Raw genomic sequence first — 22,617 nt, forward strand, 5'->3', positions numbered from 1 at the left:
ATTAGATTAAATGTAAAAATAATCATTATCTTAAGGATATTGAAAAAAATAACCATTATCTTAAGGATATTGAATAACATTGTCCCAATAAAAATATTTTACATATACATAAAATATTTTAAGTACTTGTAATGTAAATAGGGATGTATTTTTTGTTTAAAAGATGTAAATAGGAATGTAAATTTAACTTGTAATCATGTTTGAGAACATTATTTGCTTAAATTTTTTTCTTTTATTTAAGTGAATAAATCATTATAAATTTTTTATATGAATAGTATAACATTAAGTAATTTTATTTTCTAATTGTTTGTTTTGAAACTTTTTTTTTTTAAAAAAAAAAAAGAAATTAAAAAATCAATGACTAGGTCCAAATTGGAATACTCATGCCAAAATAAAAAAACCATAGCAATTTATTATTGAAATCCCCAATTAATAAATGACAAAGTTTTCATTTAAGATTCAATATCCACCAAACAATGCATATAGTCATTTCAATAAATAATAATAAAATGTACATACCAATTTTATACACACATGCATGGTATTCTCATAAGTATTACAATTTACAATACAAAAAATTGGATAATCTTATAATAAAAAACATACTTAATTTTCCCAATCTATTTGGATATGTATCAACATAAATGGTATGTACATAAATTTGAAGATTTTTTTTTTTTTACATAAATTGCTTTCCAATAAAATCAATTTTTTTTAATAAAAAAAATCTGATTTTCCTTATATGATATACGAAGATAACACTTTTCATTTTTGGCTCCATAAATTGTATGTATACACTACAACCTATATATACACATATATACTATACAAATTTACACACAAAAATCTCAATTTCACTAAAATAAAAAACCCAATTACACCATGGGAGACCTTTCTCCAAAACAACAACAACCCCACATACTCATTGTCCCAACACCAGGAATGGGACATCTTTTCCCACTCATAGCTTTCTCAAAACGACTTGTCGTACAACACAACATAGCCATAACCTTCATTGTTCCAAACGACGGGTCGTCTTCCATTGAACTTCAAAAGAAGCTTCTTCAATCCCTTCCACACCCAATTTCCTCCCAATTTCTTCCACCTGTCAACATGGACGACCTCACAGCAGAAACCCCAATTGAAGATCGTATCGAACTCACCTTGACTCGGTCACTCCCAGCTTTACAACAAGCTCTCAAACTCACCACCGAGTCAACTCAGTTCTCTGCTCTTGTCGTTGATGTATTTGGTCCAGCTGCCTTTGACGTGGCAAAAGAATTCAATATTCCTCCTTATATTTTCTTCCCAACGACAGCAAATGTGTTGTCGTTATTTTTTTACTTACCAAAACTTGATGCCATCACTTCATCCGAGTATCGGTTCTTATCCGACCCGATTCAATTACCCGGGTGTATTCCGGTCGAGGGGCGGGATTTTTTTAGCCCGCTTCACGACCGGACAACTGAAACCTATCGAGCTTTTGTTCGGATGGCGGAGAAGTATCATTCGGCTTCGGGGATTTTGGTTAATAGCTTTGTGGATTTGGAACCGGGTGCTTTTAGGGCTATCATGGATAGAGTCCATGGTAACCCGCCTATTTACCCGGTTGGGCCGTTGACTCAAACCGGGTCGAGTTCGGGTACCGGGTCAGAGGAAGTACCCGAATGTTTGAGATGGCTTGATAACCAACCAAAAGGGTCAGTTATTTTTGTGTCGTTTGGTAGTGGTGGGACCCTTTCACAAGAGCAGTTCACTGAAATGGCTAAAGGACTTGAAATGAGTGGGCAAAGATTTCTTTGGGTTATTAGAAGCCCAAATGACAAAGCTTCAAGTGCTTTTTTCACTTTGAAGAGTCAAAAAAGGCCATTTGATTATCTCCCAGATGGGTTTATGGAGAGGACTAAAGATTTGGGCCTTGTTGTGGACTCATGGGCCCCTCAAATTAGGGTGTTGGCCCATGAATCAACAGGTGGGTTTTTGACCCATTGTGGGTGGAATTCAACTTTGGAAAGTGTTGTTCATGGGGTTCCTTTGGTGGTTTGGCCACTTTATGCTGAGCAAAAAATGAATGCTGTTTTGGTTGGTGAAAAGGGTTTGAAAATTGGGTTGAGAGTGAAGTTTAATGAGAGTGGAATTGTTGGGAGGGATGAGATTTGTGAGTATGTGAAGATTTTAATGGAAGGTGAAGAAGGAAAGGTTATGAGGAAAAATGTTAGTGATCTTAAGGAAGCTTCTAAGTTGGCTCTTAGTGATGAAGGGTCTTCTACTAAGTCACTTGCTGAGGTTGCTCATATTTGGAAAAATCACAAAGTTTGATATGGATTTTATTCGGCCAAATTTCATAAGATAAATAATTATAGTAATAAATAAGGATTAATGTTGGCTTTTGTTTTTTGTTTTTATATTTATGGAATGTTGTTTGGAATGACAATTTATATATTTTGTTTCTATCTATATATACATGTGTGCAAGTATTGCAATATAATTTTATATGGAATGATATAAGTTATTAAAAGGGAAAATTGGTGTTATTTTTGATATTTTTTTTCCTTTTAGATTTTTATGATAGTTTATAAAGACACAAAAAAAAAAAAAAAACTACATCAAAATAGGAGTGTTCGCGGTATGGTTAGTGTGTGACAGTCAGTAGTCTCGTGATTCATAAAGAAAAACACCAAATAAGCTGTGCAATTCCACATTGTCTAAGAACGATCAAGTATGATGATTTTAAGGCTGTGTAGGTATGAGACTACACAGTTGAAGATAACTTAAATAAATTGATTGATACTACCTATATCAACAAGGTGCATATAGTTTTTCGGTAGTCCATCACGAAAGAACTCTACAGTTAAGCGTGCTTGACTTGGGGTAATTTCAGGATGGGTGACCTCTTGAGAAATTTTGAGTGAGGACAAAGCACACTAGAAACACTCGTGTTAGTCTGTAGGGTCAGTCGTCATCCCATGAAGCAACTAGAGTGGCGTACTCGTGTATAAGAGCCATTATTCTGTAGGTGTAAGGATCCAATAGAGGCTTGAAGCAGGGGACGTTACATGAAGCGGGTTATAGCCCTTTTCCTAAACGAAACCGCATATATGTGATTTTTGTAATTTCTTAAACCGTAACCGTATCGTGAGATCTTAAAATTACAAAAATTATACCTCGAAAATACGGTATGGTGCGGTACGGTTTGAACACTTTACATTACATTCATTATCAAATATTATAATAAAAATTTAAAAATTAATATATTAAAGTTTTAATAATACAAAAAAAAATTATTAAATTTTTAACATCATAACATATATTCTAATTATTAAATCACTATGTTAAACTGTCTCTAAAAAACAATATAAATATATTACATATATTTGTTTTTATATGAAAAGAAAATAAAATTTATATTGAAAAGTTAGTAATTTTGTAATATATAGTGCGGTGCAGTTTGAACTGCAAGTATGCAATTATTAAATTTCAAACTGCAAACTGCACTGAACCGTGAAGTTTGGTAAAAATACAAACCACAACAGCACCACAAAGAATTTTAAACTACAATTTTTATGCGGTATGGTGCACTGCGGACATTTGTACAGTGTGAGCGGTTTACATAAAAATGAGAGAAAAATAACAACAATAATTGTGTGAAAAATTCAAAAGCACAATTTAGTACTAAAAATCCTAATTAATCAAAAAAAAAAAAAAAAGAAAAAAGAAAAAAGAAAATCTAATAAAACCCTAGAAAGAAAGGGGAAAGGGGTTTAAAGATTGCTTCTTTCTCCTTCCTCACTCATCGGAGTTACAGAGTTACAGTGAGTGAAGCAATTGTACGGACATGGAGAAATCTTTGGTGGAGTTGGACATTGGCACAACCTGCTCCTCCTGGAACTATTCCGGTTTCAGGCTAGCTGCTGCTTCCAACGATGGCTTCCTTTCTATCTTCGACTCTCCGGACCCTGCTTCCTCCTCCTTCACCCGCTCATCTAAATCTAGGGTTTGTTCCTATATTTCTATTTCCTCAATATACTGCATTCTATTCCCTTCATTTCCTTCAAAGTAATGTGCTTTTTGATCAAATTGATAAATTTTTAAATGTAATGATAGCTTTTGGAGATGTTGGTCGAGATGTGAATTTTGGTTGTAATTCACTTGAATAAAACTGTGTCATTGGTGGTGTAATGGTTTTGTATTAGATATACAAGAAAGTGGATGAATATGCAAGTTGGTTTTGAGTATGATTGTTGATTTGTGTTTTTTTAGTGCTCTCTGAGTTTGTTTATTATGTTTGATCTTATCATCTCTGTTAGGTGCATGAAAATGGAGTTGTCAAAGTTGTTTGGGTTCCTCCGGAATATGGTGATGCAGTGGCATGTGTTTGTGTGGATGGAACAGTGTCACTCTGGGAGGAGGTTGTAGAAGGTATTTATTTCTCACCTTTCTTCTTCTTGTTGTTGTTTCATGAACCAAGCTAAAATGTGGGAATTTGGATGTGTCACCATTTATTTGGAAAACAAATTCTCTTAGCTGCCTTTTATCAATGATAATGTTGCAAAGTTTCCCATGACTGATGTACTGTACTTGATTCTAAAGATGTTGTTTCTTCTCCAATCACTTTCCAATACTCTAGGAGCTAACATAGATTGATGAACTACTAGAATTCGAGCTTCTCGATCTTACAAGTGACTTTATTTTCATTAAATTATAGCTGCTCATTAGCTCTATCTGATACTTTTAGGGATTCTTTGGCACAAGAAGTTAGAGGATTTAAGTCCCTTTTCCTGCTCTTAAAGAAATTATTTTTGTCTCTTAACAAATTGAGATGCAATATATTGAAATGTAATATTGCTGTCCTTGATGACATTATTTCCCATCAACCTCTGCTGATCTTGACTGTAAGAGGTTTTGTTGCTGTTCTTGACTAATGGTTCTTTCTTGCTTTGAGGTGTTTTCAAGTTTCAACTTCATTTTGATTGTTATATTGAGTTTCTACCTTCATTGCTAGATGGACAGCGCTAGCCAATGTCCAATGTTGTTGTTCCACCAAATTTATAATATTTGATCTTAAGCATGTGTACTTCACTTCAGTTTCAGGTTTCAGCTAGCTTCACTTGTATATTCTTGAACAATCTTCTGAATCTTTTGTTGTCATGCTTTGTTTCTTGCCTCTCGGATTTGCTGTCACTAACTTTACTAACAACCTTTTCATTCTAAGAAACAACCTTTTCAAGTAACTCAAAAAGCTCAAAAATTCTATTCACTTCCTTTAACTAATATTCTCTTATTTGTCTAGTCTCTAGATCACAGTAACAATTAGTTTAGGGTTTTGTACCCATTATTTACAAAATTAGCTTTACATTTAGACTTTTAATATGGTACTGAGTTTCTTCAGCACCAATTGCTTACCCACTTAAAGACCCCGTTTTGGGTTTTGTGAAGATTGTATTTACTTGGATTTCAAGCAGAATTTCATAGATTTGGATTTTATATACCATATAATTAGGGGAAAAAATCCTTAATTTTGCCATTAGTATTAATGTTTTTCTGTTTTTGTATTTTAGATGCACAACCTCTTCAGTGGAAGATTTGCAAAACCTTTAAAAGCAATTCATCTCAGGTGCTGGATATCCAATTTGGAGTTTCTCAATCAGGCTTAAAGATGGTGAGGTGGAAGAATTTGCTCTTTTTGTTAATACTTTTATTTTCAACGTTTTCTACATATTTCGGCACAATTATTGATGAGTGAGTATAACGAATTAGCTACTGATGTACCACTGAATATTTCCTTCAAATGGGTGTTTTTAAAATGAGAAAGAAAAAAAGAATGTCACAAACTACTTTATGCGATCATCTTATTTGTCATGTGTGAATTACAAATTGTAAGAATGATTTTAACGAGGACCATATACCTTTCCCATAATAATTTATGTTATAGTAATACAGTAATTTATTACTATTCAAGTGTTCTTCTTTATTCTCTGAAACAATCATTTATAGGTTGCTGCTTATTCAGATGGCCATATCAAAGTCTATGAGCTCTTAGATCCCTTGGAACTGAAGAATTGGCAACTTCAGGTCAGTACACTTCAGTTTCAATCTTACTTCTCTTACTCTACTTCAATTACATTAATTTTATATAAGCTGGAAAATCATACTATTACTGAAAATCTCTGCAAGCTATGTACCGACTTTTCTTTTGAATTTTTATGATTTTCTAACATTTAGTCATTACTGTACTCTATCGGAGATGAAAAGAAAAATATTAACATGTTTGGAATTGTTCATTTTGGTCAGGCCGAATTTCAGAATGTCAGTGATTCAGTTTCTATTTTGAGCAAAGCTTCATGTATGTCTGCATCTATTTCATGGAATCCACCAAGAGGTGAAAGCCAGGAATTAAGTTTTGTTCTGGGTTTCAATTCAGATACACCACAACTTAACTCCTCCAAGGTATGCATTTGTTTATAGATTATCACAGTCTTTAAAGTTTTATTTAAATAGCTTTCATTTTTTATTTTAATCGATTCACAGCTAATCATGATCTAGTTTTCATTCAGGTATGGGAGTTTGATCAAGCTCATCAAAGATGGCTTCCAGTTGCAGAATTGGCTTTGGATGGCAACAAGGGTGATCAGGTCTACTCTGTTGCCTGGGCACCAAATATTGGCAGGTACAACAAAGTGGGATAAAATTACGTATTACAGGCAATTAAATATTCTGTTGCATGTGCTTATGGAACAAATGAATTCAGAAAGTGCATTGTCCCTAATACTGATTTCTGTTTTCGGTAATACTCAGGCCATATGAGATAATTGCTGTTGCAACCCACGAGGGGATTGCGCTATGGCATCTTGGATTGACCCCTGACACAAATGGAAGACTCTCGGTGGAGCAAGTTGCATTGCTCTCCGGCCATGGAGGCGAGGTATTAATACTACCAATGCCACTTTCTTTGATTGAGTTCACTTACTGATATCATGACGATTTTAATGTAGTACAAAGCATTCTGTTATTTCAATTTCAAGAGAGAGATTCTTGAGATATTGGCAAACCAAGCTTCATGTATAGCAATGTTTGTTTTACAGTCTTAAAATGGTGGTAACTGACTGTACATGCGGTCTTCTTTTTGTGATCAGGTATGGGAGATGGAATGGGATATGAGCGGAATGACCTTGGCAACCACCGGAAACGATGGAGTTGTTAGGTTGTGGCAATCAAATTTGAGTGGTGTTTGGCATGAACAGGCTACATTTGAACCCACCAATTAGTCTATTGAGTTTTCTTTCTCCTTGACTTCTTGTTGTTGTGGTGTCTACATATAAGCCTAGTTGTATACATATTAAGTTTTGTTTTCTTTACAATCGTATTAGTTACATTTATTTGAGTAATATTGGTATCGATGTCTTTTTATTACAAAATTCTCCCTTCTTGGAGCTAACTTTGTATCAACAAAACATGAATTAGTATCACTTGTACTCTTATAGGTACAAAATGCTTAATTATGATTAGGGTAATATTTCTTCCTAAAATTTTTAACTCTAGACATTTATCATTTTGTTATTAATTGACTTGCTAATTGATTGGCTTATGGTTATAACTTACACTAGATATTTGCAGCATAAATACTTCAAGTTTTGAGTTTGTAAAATAATATACTTAGTCACATAAGTATCTAATATTATTAAATTGTAATTTCTGTCTAATTTTGTGAATATGGACTCGTTAGTGTCGTAAATTTATAATTTAGAATTCAGGTCTCAGAGCATTTTTAATAGTATTATCTATTTTTTTAGTTAAAAAGTTAAAATAGAGAATTATTTTTATTGTCATTACTCTAATGCTCCCTACTTTAATTAGTATTTGATTAAAATATTATTAAAAAAGCTTATTAAAAAAGTTAGGAGCTCCTTACATATCTATTCTTTATTATAGAGAGCTATTTTTTTATGGTTGTAGTTCATTTTTTTAAGTTTCACTCCCTAATTTAACTAAAGAGTGTGTTTAAAGAGCATAGTTGGAGATGCTCTTACATATTCTATTAAAGATACTAATAGAGTCTAAATTGAGTACTATGCTCCAAATATCCCTAACTTTACATATTTTACACTAGTTTTTTTTTTTTTTTTGGCTAATTATGATTTTTACCCCTGAACTTTGACATGTACCAAATCATGCCCCTAAACTTTTTTGGTCGTTAAAAATTTCCCCTAAACTATTGAGATTGTTAGATTTAAAGACTTTTGTCTAATTTCATTCAATTTTACTATTTCAGTGATTATTTATGTACTAAACCATGCTTCCCAGACTTTAATATCTACCAAATCATGCCTCTCGAACTTTGACATGTACTAATTCATGCCCCTGAAGTTTTATCCATGTTGGACTTTTTTTTTTTACAAAAATTAGATAAAAGTCTTTAAATTCAACAATTTTAATAGTTCAAGAGGCATTTTTAACGAACTTAAAAGTTCAGGGACATGATTTAGTACATGTCAAAATTAAGGAGATAATTTTTTTTTTTTTTAGAATATTGTACATAAGTAGTTTTGAAATTATTTTTTCAACAAAAGATGATCATGGGCCAATAGAGTGGCCAACTATATATGGGCCACAAGCCCAATAAACTTAATACGTACCTTCATCAACGGTCTTGATCAACCGCTGGTTTTAGAGCATGATGATAACACTAAGCAAAAAGGATCATCTTCTCCGACCAAATGTCCAGTTTCTGTCCACAACGATTTCTTCAACTCCTACATTGTTCTTCTTCCTCCTTTCACCACTGAAAAAGTCCAAAACTTTTCTCTATGACTACTTGTATTCATTCATTTTGTAAAGCTCCCACCTTTATTTTTCCTCCTACTTCTTTGGGCTCATCCTCATTTTTCTCAAAACCCCACCAAGCAAAACCATTGGGGAAGAACAAGGATTCCCATATTCTGGGACAAAGAGGACTGTTGTGTAAGAAAATAAAAAGAGGGACTCCCTGTGGAGCACTTCTTCCAGTTGATCCATGGGCACCCACCATTGATTCCCAGAGCATAGCTTCACAGTTGTTTGCAGCTTCTCTATTCCCTTACATTGGTTTTCTCTATTTTCTCACCAAATCTAAGTCTGCCCCAAAGCTCACTTTGTTTGGATTCTACTTCTTGCTCACCTTTGTTGGGGCTACTAGTAAGTTTTCTCATATTACTTTTTAGCTCAGTTTAGTTGGATGATTATAATTCTCTTTCTTCTTTCTGATGTGAAAATACTATGTTTTTCTCTATTACAAATTTAAGCTTTTATCAGATTGTGTGGAGATTCAGATACCCTTTTGATCATTAATCTATTTATTTAGTGTCAAAACAGTTACCATAACTTCTTTCTTTGATCCCTCAAAACGTCTTTGGAATAGTTCTTGTTCTTAACTTTCTCCAATTTTCATATACATGTATAAATATAGGGATATTTGTGGGGTAAGTACTCAAATTTTAAATTTATAATCGTTATAATCAATGATTTTCAATGATTTTTTTTGCTGCATAATTACATAATGTTATTAAAACTGTCCTTTTTATCTAAGTTAGTTAGTACAGATTCTATTAGTGTTTGGACGTAGTATCAGTTACATCTAAATCTTTTTTAGCAAATTCAAAAACTATGTCTGGTTACAAATTTAAGACACTAGCAAATTCGTTCTGGACTAAATTATAGCTTTACTAACATTGCTTAAAAAAACTTATGCCGTAAATATTCGAAACTATATGTGAATATATAATTTTGTCTTGAATTTTTCTGACATTTTTAAGTTTGATCTTTGGTGTCCTGAATCCATTGAACAGTTCCTGCTGGAATTTATGGTAAGTTCTCACAGTTTTAGAGTTCTCTAATTCAATTACTTTATTATGCTTTCATACATTTTGTATAGATGGACTAACTATGTTTACTCTCCTTTGAGACAGCAAAAGTACACTATGGAACTTCTTTGTCTAATGTGGACTGGTTACATGGTGGAGCTGAATCTCTTCTAACTCTGACCAATATATTCATTGTGATTGGATTAAGAGAAGCTCTGAGGAAAGCTAAAGATACACAAGAAGATACACCAAGTACTGTGTCAAGGTTAAAGGAGGAGAAGAAAACTCAACTTTAAGTGGTTTTAATGTATGTATGTAATTTGGTCTTGTGTTCATGTCTTCTTGTCACAATAGCTTTAACTATTTTGTCTTGTCTTCTTCAACTTTCTCAAATAAGCTTAATTTTCCAATATTTCTGACATAAGCTTATATTGTGATATGGGATGAATCCATTGCAAGAATTGGGGTGATGGGGTTGGTATGTTAAATTGTAGAAGCTTGTATGTTGTTCAATCTCATGTGTGCTGTAAAATGATTTCATTTTCAGGTGTAAATATACAGATTGAATTGATATCTGAATTAGAATGCCCTTTTCTGGTATTTTCTAGCATTTTTATTTGAGTGTTTATACTTTTCTAGAAACTCTGCTTTAAAATTGAACTTCAAAGGAAGAACCTTTGAAACTTGTTAGTCTCAACATACACCTATTTAGTACGAAAAAGGCACTTAATGAATTTTACAAACTATTAATCTTAAACTTGTTCTCTTAAACTACACACTTAATTCAACAGGTAAAGATAGCTACCTAATTGAGCTGCAATATCTTTTTTGTTTTGTTTTGTTTTCTTTTCGAAAACATTTAAATTGAATCAAGAGTAAAGTCCAGGAGTGTCAATGGGAAATTCGGGTCATTGTTCATTGGATCAAGTGAGAAATTCATTTCTGGAATAGGAGAATTGGTTACTGAATTGTTGGCTGAGATAATCTCGGTATGATCAGATTCAGACCGTTGTTGTTGCACGTTATGAAAAGCTGTAGGACTGTTTATCTGGAACGGCGAAATCTGGTAGTAGTTTGATTCAGGAGTTGCTGGAGATATAAATGATTGAGAGAAGCCTCCCAAGAAAGTTTCATTGTCTAACATCAAAGGTGTAAAGCTATCTTCATTCTTCACATTCATACATCCAAATGAACTTGAAGGAAAAGAGAAAGGAGATTCCATCACTTCTCTGTGTCCCAATTCATCTGTTATTACCCTCAAGTTAGATTGAAACTTGGGGTTGAATTGTTCAAACTGTTGCTGTTGAGGAATCATGTTTTGATTGTTCGGTTTCTGATCTTTCTTTTCAGGTGATTTAGGTGGCTGAACCGAGTTACTCGCCTGTGAACAACTGTGTGTTCCTCTGTATGTGATCTCGAAAAGGAAAGGATCTTCATCTGTTCTTTGCACTTGCTTTGTGGCCCAACAACTCTGTGTGTTGCGAAAAGTACATCTGTAGTAGCTTCTGCAAAATAAAGGTAACATTTTTATGTTAGAATTTTCAGCTAATCACTTGGGGCAGATTTCTTCCCCATCCCTTCAATAGTTTAGATAATCTCAGAGACCACGTGTCAGTTATAGGGAACTTATATCTCATCCTCTCTTTATTGGGTCATCGGTATACACCTTGAGGGTTCTCATCCCATTAAGGATGACACCACCACCACAAGCTAGCCTTCCAAATGGCCAAGCATAATTCCTCTCATCAGGGACTGTGGTGGGATTCGAACCCTTCACCCAAACAAGAAAGAATGCCAATAAAGACATTTCTACCACTACACCACACAACACGTGGGTACTATTATACTATTATTAGTTGATGGTTTTTGCCTACTTTTTTTGGACAATATGGTTTGTATATGACAATGACTGTTTACCTAGGATACTTGGCTCCTAGGATGTCCTTTTGTCCATACTTTCTCCAACTATAGCCATCATCTTGAGGTCCCTCCAAACCATTTTCAGAGCTAACTCTCACTTGGTCTGTCCATCTAGGCAATGTCTTTCTGCAAAACCGAAATCCATAAATAGTAAGACACACAATCATAAGTAGTCAAACAATCATGAAAAGAGTAGAAGTTCAATTCAATTCAATTCACCTTTTCTTAGAGCTATCTTGATGATGATCCTTGAATGGCCTATCAAAGTTTTCACTCTGAGGACTTTCATTATTCGAAATGGGAGACTCGGGCAAACTCACACTAGTCGCCACCCTAAGAGGCTGCTGCTGCTGCTGCTGCTGATGTTGCTGACCGCCACCCCATTTAAGAATCGAAAGAGCCTTTTCATACGAAGATAATATCCTCTGCACTAGAAATTCTCTATTCTCCGGCAAAGCTTGAGAACATATATTTTGCTTAAGCTGTTTCGCTAATTCCATCCCTTGAACGAGCTCGCTGATAAGTATCTTCTGCTCCCAGCTCCAATTACCCTCCATTGTTCTTTTACTCAAAATTGTAATCAAATGAATTCAACAAAAACCAACCCAATACAGCTCTTCTTTTCTGATCTCAAAACTTGTTACTTTTCATTACTAATTAAAACACTATTCCTCACAATATGGAGAGTGAGTTGTAATTGGAAATTTGTGAAGAAGATGTATTTAAAGGGTGGTATGTTTGAGTTTGAAATGGTGGGGTTTGTTTAATTTGAGATTTGAAGTAAGAAAGTTTGAAGTTTGACTAAGAAACCGAGTTATTCAGCTCTGACTAGTCTTTGGTCATTGAGAACCAATAGAAAGAAAGAGTTTTTATTTGAGTGAGTGAAGAAAGTCTATGCTGACCAATTCCTCTTCTTCTATTACTACTCTCACTTATTTGTTGGTTCAATTACTCTCAAAAGTTCTTTTTTTTTTTTGTTTTTATATAATAATTTATTTAATTTTTTTTTTATCAAATTATTTTTAGAGTATTATTATCAGGGAATTATCCCATATACTATTTTTTTTTCAAATTTACAGTTTGGGTTCCTGAAGTGGTTGCAACTCTAGTTGCAATAGGTATTTCTATGCGATTTTTTGTTGCAATTTAGGTTGCAGCGCTAGTTGCAATAGGAGTTTCTATGTAGAATTCCGTAAATATGCCAAAAAAATTATTTTGAAGTGTGAAAATGAAAAAACTCCTTATTATTAAGCACCAGTAATACTCAACACCTTCTAAATGCGACACTTTATAGAGAGCGGGAGTTTAAAGATTAAAAAACACATATCTATCTGTACGAAACCAGGGATGCGCCTGCCTTTGCAAGTGTATGTGGGTATGAAACGACCAGTGGTTCAAGAGAAAGGTTTCGATGTTGCGGGATTGGCACATGGCTTTATTTTTTAAAAATTATAATATTAAATTATATGAGATTTGATATTTAATTATACCAACAACGATATCACACTTAAAAAGGTGTCAGATAGTATTTCTATTATTTTTTATGTGTAATTTTTTAATATTTGCAAAGAATATTCAAAGGTCATTCCGCGTCATTGCCTTGTGGTGTGGTTTGTGGAAATAGTTTTGACTTTTTATTATTATTTCATATCAACCTCACTTTTGTCATTTCATGAGAAGCTACTATTATATTCATTTAATTCCTTTTTTGGAAATTACCACTAAGCCCCTCAATCAAGTGAGTTTTCTTCAATAGTAGTAGTAAAGTAATGTCTATTTTTAGTCTAAGTTAATATTGATAAACACAAAAATGTCCTTACTAGTGTTTTCTTTTTTTGTTTCTATTATTGATATAATTTATAAAATATTTTTATATGCATGTATCTATAATTTTACAAATATACGTAAATATCACGTTATTTTTTTTTTATTTTATTCTTTAAAATATTTTACTAAAATCTCACTTCTTTATTTTATCTTATGCATTTATATTAGAACAATTAATACTATTTTGAATTCTGTATTTTGTAAAATTTACTAATTGGACTTTATATTTTATAAAATAACAAATTGGATCTTATATTTTTTAAAATAGTACTAAATAGTATCATGAATTGATTTTTTATTAAAATAAAACTTAATAATAATTCAATATAGAGGTGTTATGACAAAATTTGTTATATTTTCTATATTTGTACTTGCTAAAAATTATCTTTAAGTTGGTTATATTAAAAAAATTATTAAAAATTGAGCTTAAAATCCTATGTGTATTATTTAAAAAAATGTAAGATCCTTTTTATCATGTAACAAAAAAAAAAAAGGAATCCAATCGATAACTTTTATAAAATTCAAAATTCAAAATTACTAATTAAGATTTTTACCCCCTGAACTTTGACATGTACCAAATCATGCCTCCTGAGCTTTTTTAGCCGTTAAAAATTTTCCCTGAACTATTGAGATTGTAGGATTTAAGGATTTTTTTTCTAATTTTTGTAAGGAAAGTCTAACATGGCTGAATGTTTAGGGGGCTTGATTTAGTACATGTCAAAGTTCGAGGGACATGGTTTGGTAGATATCAAAGTATAGGGAGTATGATTTAGTACATGGACAATCACAGGATTAGTAAAATTGAATGAAATTGGATAAAAATCCTTAAATCTAACAATCTCAATAGTTTAGGGGGAATTTTTAACGGCTAATAAAGTTCAAGGAGCATGATTTGATACATGTCGAAATTCAGGAAAAAAAATCCTAATTAACCTTATTATTATTATTATATATAATTATAAATTTATAGTTTCTTGATCACTTGATGACTGGATTTAGTATGGGTTTTGAGATTTTGACTTGGTCTTCTAAACAAATTCTTTTTGAAGTTCATTAAGGTGATATTATTATTATTATTATTATTATTATTATTATTATTATTATTATTATTAGGAAACCCAGATGAAAAAGATATGTAGTCAAATTATTGGTCAAATAGTTTCTAGGTTGTAAATGTATTATACAAATAATAATAAAAATAAATAAATATAAGCACAAAGAAAAAATCTAAAGATAGAGAAATATTCCAACTATATATATTTACTATAATTTTATTTGATTAATATATAATTAAATAATTAATTACTTTAGACTTATCAAACAGATGTACAAGTAGGAAAATACTTAGAGCGAGTTTGGAAGTTACTATGTAAGTGATAAGTCGTGTTATTACTAGTATGTTTTATAATACAAGTTATGAACGTATATGAGATGGTAATTACAATTGAATTCTTAATGTCTTGTTTGACAAAATACTTAGTAATTACATAAAAAATAATATTTTTTTTAATAATTAATATACAGTAAAGTTTATAGTAATTTCTTAAGGGGGACATGAGGATTGAAAAATGTAATTGAACCCTTAATTACTTTTAATTACACAGTTACAGTATAATTACATGCTTAGAACAAATTATATTTTAATTGAGAGGTTATAGCTAAATAGAAGTATATTAAAAAAATTAAAATACCAGAAAGTATTAAATGTACCAAGACTAACAATAAACAATCTTTAATGTATATCATTATAAAATTATTTTTTTAGTAAGTATAATATTTATACATGTATTATAATTTGAAATAAAATTATTAATACTCCATAAATAAATTTATAAACTATATATAATTTTATTAAGATAAAATTATTTTTATATAGAAGTATACTTTCTTAATGTAAGACTTAAAAAAATGTATAATTAATTAATAATAATTTAGATGTTATTCTTATTTATAACTAAATTAAAAATTATTCTTAAATAAAGTCTTATATAAAAATTCTACTGTATTTAGATGTTCGAAGATTTTATTTTATATTATCTTTTATATATTTAACTACTAATTAAAAAACAATTGTAATAGGGTGTTGTAGAGTTTAAAAACTATCATAGAGCTACAAATATCATTGCCTATAATTTGGCCAAATTGGTCATTTTTTTGAATCATGCAATGGTTTGGTGGCCGGGTATCCTTCTTGAAGACTCGGTCCGAGGCATAGACGGGTTAATTCTGTATTTAGAGTCCACCTAGCCCAGAGGTTTGAAAAAATTTTCCTTTTAAAGTTGCACATTTTTTTTTACTGATATTGGAAATTATTATATTTTTTTAAATAAGGGTCCAAAAATATTTTTTTTTTCATATGACCCACTAAATTTGCCTTTATTTGATCTATTATAGGAATAATTACATAAAACACTTTTTTTATAAAAAATTTATATTTTCACATTTTAAGATTTTTTTTTTTTACATTTTTACGGTTTTTTATAGAAATAACACGAAAACAACAAGAAAACTACATAAAAGTAACAGAAAAGTAACATCCAAACAACATCAAAACAACAACAAAAAATAACATACATATTATAAAAAATCAACAACAAATTAACAAGAGTACAACATAAAAAAATTGTATTTTCTGTAAATAAAATCAAAAAAATCGTAAAAAATATTTAAAATTTCGTACAACCGTATTTTTGTAATTTTTTTTTTAACTTTATGTATTTATAAAAAAATCCCATTATTTTTACCTTTGGGTCAGTTTGGCAGATGCCACAATGAAATTCTTTTTTTTTTTTTTTTTTTTTTTTTTTTTGAGTGTAGCGTAATGGTATTTTATAATGAAATTCTTTTATTTTTAAAGAAAGGTAAAATAAATAATAATTATATAATAATATTAATAAATGTAACAATACTATTTATCCCATTAAATTTGTTATCATAATCATTTGATTATTTATTTATTTATTATTATTTGTAAAGGATCATTTGATTATCTGTAAAGGAGAAATATTGTGTGACATATATTGGTACATTGTAATATTATTAAGTGTTATAAAATATATATATATATATATATATATATTTTGAGATATTAAGTGTTATATTTTTTAATTTAATAAATAATATAAAAAAGTTACTTACCAATTATATATAAGGTATTCCATCACTATAGTGTTAAAATACCAAATAGCAATGATCTCAACAAAGATGTCCTATACCTTATTTAATAAATAATAATTATTGGTTTAGTGGGTGCTACAACTTAATAATGCATATAATATAGATGGTGGTGTTTATTTTTTAAAGATGAAATGAGTTAATATGAACACAATAATCTTAATTTATTTTTCTAAATATTTTAGCCAATTAATTAATTAATAAAGCAAGAAGATTTGATATCGATACATGCATGCAGCCTTTGAACCTAGACGAATTGAAACTATGAACGAAAACTAGTGGCCTTGGATTTATGGTTTAATTTGATGAGTAATTAATTTGACTTAGTAACTAATTAAGCAATATATAAAGGGAGCTTTTATAGTTCACTTCACCCACCAAAAATTGGTGTATTAATACACCTTTTTCATGAGCATTGTTATTAGTGTTCAGTACTTTTTAGAAGTACGTAGATAATTAGTGAGCGATATTCTTTGAAAAATATTATTTCAAATTATATGATTTCTGATACTTAATCGTACTAACAACTAGGGCTGTTCATCAGATTCAATCCGCACTTTTTTGGTCAAACAACATCCAATCCGTACTAAGTGCAGATTTCATTTTTTGGATCCAATCCAATCCGCACAATAGCTCAAATCCAATCCAATCCAATCCGCAAAAGTGCAGATTGGATCAGTTACTTTGGATTGGTTACTTTTTAATATTAAATTATTTAATATTTATAAAAAAATATTTTTTTTCTTCACATAACTAGCAACAAAATAAAATAAATTATAGTTATTTTATGTCTACAACAACACATTAAATAAATAAAATAACAAATAACAAATTCAAAGGAAAAAAATTATATATATAAAAAGATATTTAATTTTATTTTAAATTGAAAGTAGAACAAAAATATATAAGAATAGAATATACATTATCTATTAAGTTTTGCAATATAATTCTATTATATGTATTAGACTTTTAAAGTACTATTTTCTTTACATTAAAATGTTATTTGTATATATAATTTTTTAATTTTGTTATAAATATGTGTGGATTGGATTGGATCGGTTACTTTTACATGTCAATCAACATTCAATCCGCACAAGTGCGGATTTTGAATTTTCCAATCCAATCCAATCCGCACAAGTGCAGATATCCGCACTTTGCGGATTGGATTGGATTGGATCGTGCGGATTAGATTGGATTGACTATTTTATGAACACCCTTACTAACAACGATATAAGATATGACAAAAGTGTTAGACACTAATAACACCTTTTAACATTTCTCCTTTTATGTTTTTAATATTTTTAATTAGTTAGTAAAGATATGGAATTATTGAAAAGTTCTTCGAAAATAGAATTTAAATAAATTATTTTACACGCATATAAAATAAATATATATGTTCATGTAGTAAATTATTTAAATATTATTTTTCACACATGTAAATTATTTTGAATTTTTTAAAATTTTATAAAATATCTTAAATATATAGGATGCACATTATTATATTTTTATATATAAATTAGAATATTTATACTATATATGTGGATGCTAGAAAAAAATGCATCAAACATCAATATATATTCTATTAAAGAAAAAGAAAAGCATGTTTGTAAGGTTGCAATTAATGCTATGGCGTATAATGTGTGGGAGACCCGCAATAATGCTTGTTAGAATGCTCATCAAGTTGGTAAGATTAAACCCTCTTGCGATTTACGTCAAGGTGACCCTATGTCTCTTTATCTATTCATCTGGGCTGCAGAAGTTTTATCTAGGCTTCTAGAGGATGCCCTTAACAAGGGTACTATTCAGGGTATAAGACTCAACAGAAGAGGTCCGGTGCTCTCCTATATCTTCTTCACAGATGACTTAATTCTTATTGGTAAAGCAAATTTAAATGAAGTTAAAGGGTACTGGCAATGTCTTGAGCGGTAATGTTCTTGATCTAGCCAACAAATTAATATGCTCAAAATTTCTATATTTTTCAGTAAAAATACTTCCAATGGCATGAAACGAGGGATTAATGAAGCTTTGGGGATTGACTCTCCTGAGGACAATATTAAATACTTAAGGCTGCCCCTATTTAGAGTTAGACAAAAGGATGCTGACTTCAATTTTATTTTGGATAACCTTACTTCTAAGTTGCAGGGGTGGAAGGCCAAAACCTTATCTAAGGCGGGTCGTGCTACCCTCATTAAATCAGTGGAGTTGTATTTGCCCATGTATGCTATGCAAACTACCAAACTCTCTAATCGCCTTGTGACCAAAATTGATCAGTATTATTAATATTTATAAGAATATTATTAATTTAGTATGTTTATTATGATAATATTTTAATAGAAAAAATATAATTTCTTTTTACTAAAAATTCATAACAAATTCAAATTGAGGTGTGTAATTAGACAAATCTAAATGTTTGACAGAATGATCTAGTCCATTGTTATAGGAAGACAAAGTGTAGAAGAGAGGCCTATATTGCTATTTTGAATGCAAATATTTGTGAGGCAAGAAATAATACTTTATGGTAAGGATATTGATTCGTTCAAGAGTTTGGGCATAATCTTGTAAATTTTGCCTATAATTGTACATAATGTAAATTGTTTTCGCAGTAATACAATTTTCCTCATTTACTAAAAAAAGAAGAACATAATAATTTTAAAAATAAAATATTTATGCTTATAGTTTTTTTAAAAATGTGTGTATTTTTTTTTAAAAGAAACTATACTTATAATTGAACATGACATTATGTATAAAAAATATATTTATATTATTATTGAGATAATGTTAATTAATTATTAATTTAATATATTTATTATAATAATATTTGTGATTATGTTGTTGATATAATGTGTTTATTAAAATAATATATGTGTTTATTATTTATTTTTATATAATATTTATTTGTTTATTATTAATTTTTATTATATATAAAATTAAAAATATGTTTCCCATAATTAATAAAATATATAAAATTATAAATAAATTTGTATGTATATATCATATAATTAACCAATATAAAATTAAAGTTATTTGTCTTGATTTGATATATACTTAACCTTTAATAATTAATTACCAAATCATTTGATACATTAAACCATATATCAATATACATACAAATTAATTTAGGTATATATACTTAACCTTTAATAAAACATATATCAATATTTTCAAAAAAAAAAAATATTTTAAAATGTGATTTTTTTAAGTTGATTTTTTTTTTTTTTTTTGCTAAAAAATTATAAGTTGGATTTAATTTAGGTATACTAGGGTGTGTACTAGTAGTGGACCCAATTCCCCTACTTTGACACTTTCAAACCATTTTTTTTATTTAATATTAATTTGTCTTATTAAGCAATAATATCTAGAAACAATACAACCTTTTTTTTTTTTTTTTTAATTTAATCTAAATAGTCAACTAAATTAATTAATTAAGAATTGTAGGTTTAGGCCACGTGTATATGTTTCTTTTTTATTTTTGTTCTGGATACAGACTATTTGATCTTGATTTCTAAATAAAATGTCTATTTTTATATTTCTGGCCATTATTATTTGACATGGCTTTTTTTATTATAAATTAGTTAATAAATAATAACAATATAAATTGAAGATCTTAATTCTTTTTGACTGCTTTATCATATTTTATTAAGAGCTTCTAGCTAAGCTGCCACGTTTTGTGGGGTAGAACATTTATCCTATAATCCACCAAATAATCATATTAATTTGTCTTTATTCATTTTTAATAAATTAATTGGTCAACAAATTGATTTGGGGCCAACAAAATATATAAAATGAACAATAATAATAAATATAAATTTAATTTTTTATTGCAAATAAATATATATTTAAATTTAATTTTTAACGATAAAAATATTTAAGTTATATTTTTAGAATTTTTGTAAGAATCTAAGCCCTTAAATGCCAAGTCTGTAACGACCATGCTTCAAGCTTCTATTGTGTTTTTACACCCACAGAATGATGACTCTTATACACGAGTACGTCACTCTGGCTGCTTCATGGACTGACGACTGGCCTACAAATCAACACGAGTATTTTCAGCATGCTTTGTCCTCACTCGCACGCTTCCTGGAAAAATTTTCCAGGAGGTCACCTATCCTAAAATTACCCCAGGTCAAGCACGCTTAACCATGGAGTTCTTTCATGATGAGCTACCAAAAACAAGATGCACCTTGTTGATATTTTGTAACGTCCCTGCTTCAAGCCTCTATTGGGCCCTTACACCCACAGAATGGCAGCTCTTATACACGAGTACGTCACTCTGGCTGCTTCCTGAATTGATGACTAACCCTACAGACCAATACGAGTGTTTTTAGCATGCTTTGTCCTCACCCACATGCTTCTTGGAAAAACTTTCCAGGAGGTCACCTCATGGAGTTCTTTCGTGATGGGCTACCAAAAAACAAGATGCACCTTGTTGATATAAGTAGTACCAATCAATCAATTTAAGTATTCTTCAACTGTGTAGTCCCATACATACATAGTCTCAGAATCATTCTACTTGACCTTCCCCAAGCAGTGTGCGATTACACAACTTACCCGGTATTTCCCTCTACGGATCACGGGACTAATGACTGTCACAAAGTCAGTATCTACATGTTATTTTCTTATTGATATATTTACATAAATTTTTAAATAAAAGATAAAAATTTAATAATCTTGACTAGTCCGGAACTGCCATGTGGCTTTTAATTGACACTTAACATTTAGATATTTATCTAAAAATATAATTTAAGTATAATTATCGTAATAAATTAAATTTAAATATTTATTTGTAATTAAAAATTAAACTTAATTATTTAATGCCGTAAATTACTAATATTAATAGTTATAATATATGAATTACAATTTACACCACAGTTCCTTTGAATTGCTTAAAGAGTTCCCACGTACTTTACTTTTTTTTTTTTTTTTTTTTTTTTTTATACTCATTTTATAAATAAATTACTCTACTTATTTTCTTCTTGTTTTTATACTCATTTTATAAATTTTTTATTCTTCCATTTATTTTTTAATTAAAAAAATATTAGACAACCCGACAAAAAATATATAGCTTTATTGCTCACCTTTGAATAATAATAACTAGAAAATATGATAAATCACGAGTGATAATAAATATTTCTTAATGATCTTTCCATTTTATTTCTCGTAATAAGCTACATTATTATTCCATACAAATAATTATTAATTATGTATCAATGAAAATAAAATTAGTTCAAAATTCGGATCAAATTAAGTACTAGAACTACTAGTCATTTGCAACCATCAATTTTAATTTTTTTTTTTTGAAAATATCAATTTTAATTTTTTAATTAGTGTCAAATTAAGAAATTATCTAAATGTTAATAAGCCATGTAATTTTAGTTTGGTTTTTTAAAGGAAAAAAAATGAAGTTAATTTTGCATGCAATATATACTTATAGCATTAAATTAAATTAAATTCATTATACATATATAATTGTTCTGCAAAAGTTCTAAAGCAAAAATTAGAACAAAGAAATTATAATGATTAGTACATATACATTATCATTAATTAATATTATGATTGTAAATAGCATGTGATTATTGTCTTATTTTCTTTGAAAATTATTATTATTATTATGGATCCGACCCGCTATCAAATCCCACATTCACTCAGAAATATATACATAGGGCGACCGATTTTAAATTTTAGTGAGCCTAAAGAAAATTTGGCTTCTTATTTTAAAAAAATATAGTATTTTCAAAATCAATAAAAAAATTATGTAAATTTTAAAATATTTTTTAGAACTTTAATTTAAGATCGGACCTTATATATAGGATCAAAGATTAAATTTCAATTATACAAAAGAAATTAATTCAAAAAAATTAAT

General features: G+C 29.7%; 3 protein-coding genes and 1 pseudogene across 3 annotated transcripts; 3 read left to right on the plus strand and 1 right to left on the minus strand.

Moving 5' to 3' along the window:
• The first annotated feature begins 816 nt into the window (after window positions 1–816).
• Window positions 817–2,515, plus strand: LOC115718128 (hydroquinone glucosyltransferase-like). Its single transcript, XM_030647088.2, has one exon. It carries the CDS (start codon window positions 883–885, stop codon window positions 2,317–2,319), a length of 1,437 nt encoding a protein of 478 aa, XP_030502948.2. The 5' UTR covers window positions 817–882; the 3' UTR covers window positions 2,320–2,515.
• A 1,178-nt stretch (window positions 2,516–3,693) lies between these two features.
• On the plus strand, window positions 3,694–7,526 carry LOC115715599 (protein SEH1). Its single transcript, XM_030644243.2, has 8 exons — window positions 3,694–3,994; window positions 4,308–4,419; window positions 5,559–5,659; window positions 5,995–6,072; window positions 6,292–6,447; window positions 6,555–6,667; window positions 6,796–6,922; window positions 7,134–7,526. The coding sequence occupies exons 1-8, from the start codon at window positions 3,836–3,838 to the stop codon at window positions 7,263–7,265; spliced, it is 978 nt and encodes a 325-aa protein (XP_030500103.2). The 5' UTR covers window positions 3,694–3,835; the 3' UTR covers window positions 7,266–7,526.
• A 1,182-nt stretch (window positions 7,527–8,708) lies between these two features.
• Window positions 8,709–12,480, minus strand: LOC115717009 (probable WRKY transcription factor 41; annotated as a pseudogene).
• Window positions 8,805–10,436, plus strand: LOC115717010 (uncharacterized). Its single transcript, XM_030645937.2, has 3 exons — window positions 8,805–9,171; window positions 9,822–9,839; window positions 9,942–10,436. The coding sequence occupies exons 1-3, from the start codon at window positions 8,805–8,807 to the stop codon at window positions 10,130–10,132; spliced, it is 576 nt and encodes a 191-aa protein (XP_030501797.1). The 3' UTR covers window positions 10,133–10,436.
• Window positions 12,481–22,617: the final 10,137 nt, after the last annotated feature.

The sequence above is a fragment of the Cannabis sativa genome, chromosome 5, assembly GCF_029168945.1.
Source record: "Cannabis sativa cultivar Pink pepper isolate KNU-18-1 chromosome 5, ASM2916894v1, whole genome shotgun sequence".
NCBI classification, from domain to species: domain Eukaryota; kingdom Viridiplantae; phylum Streptophyta; class Magnoliopsida; order Rosales; family Cannabaceae; genus Cannabis; species Cannabis sativa.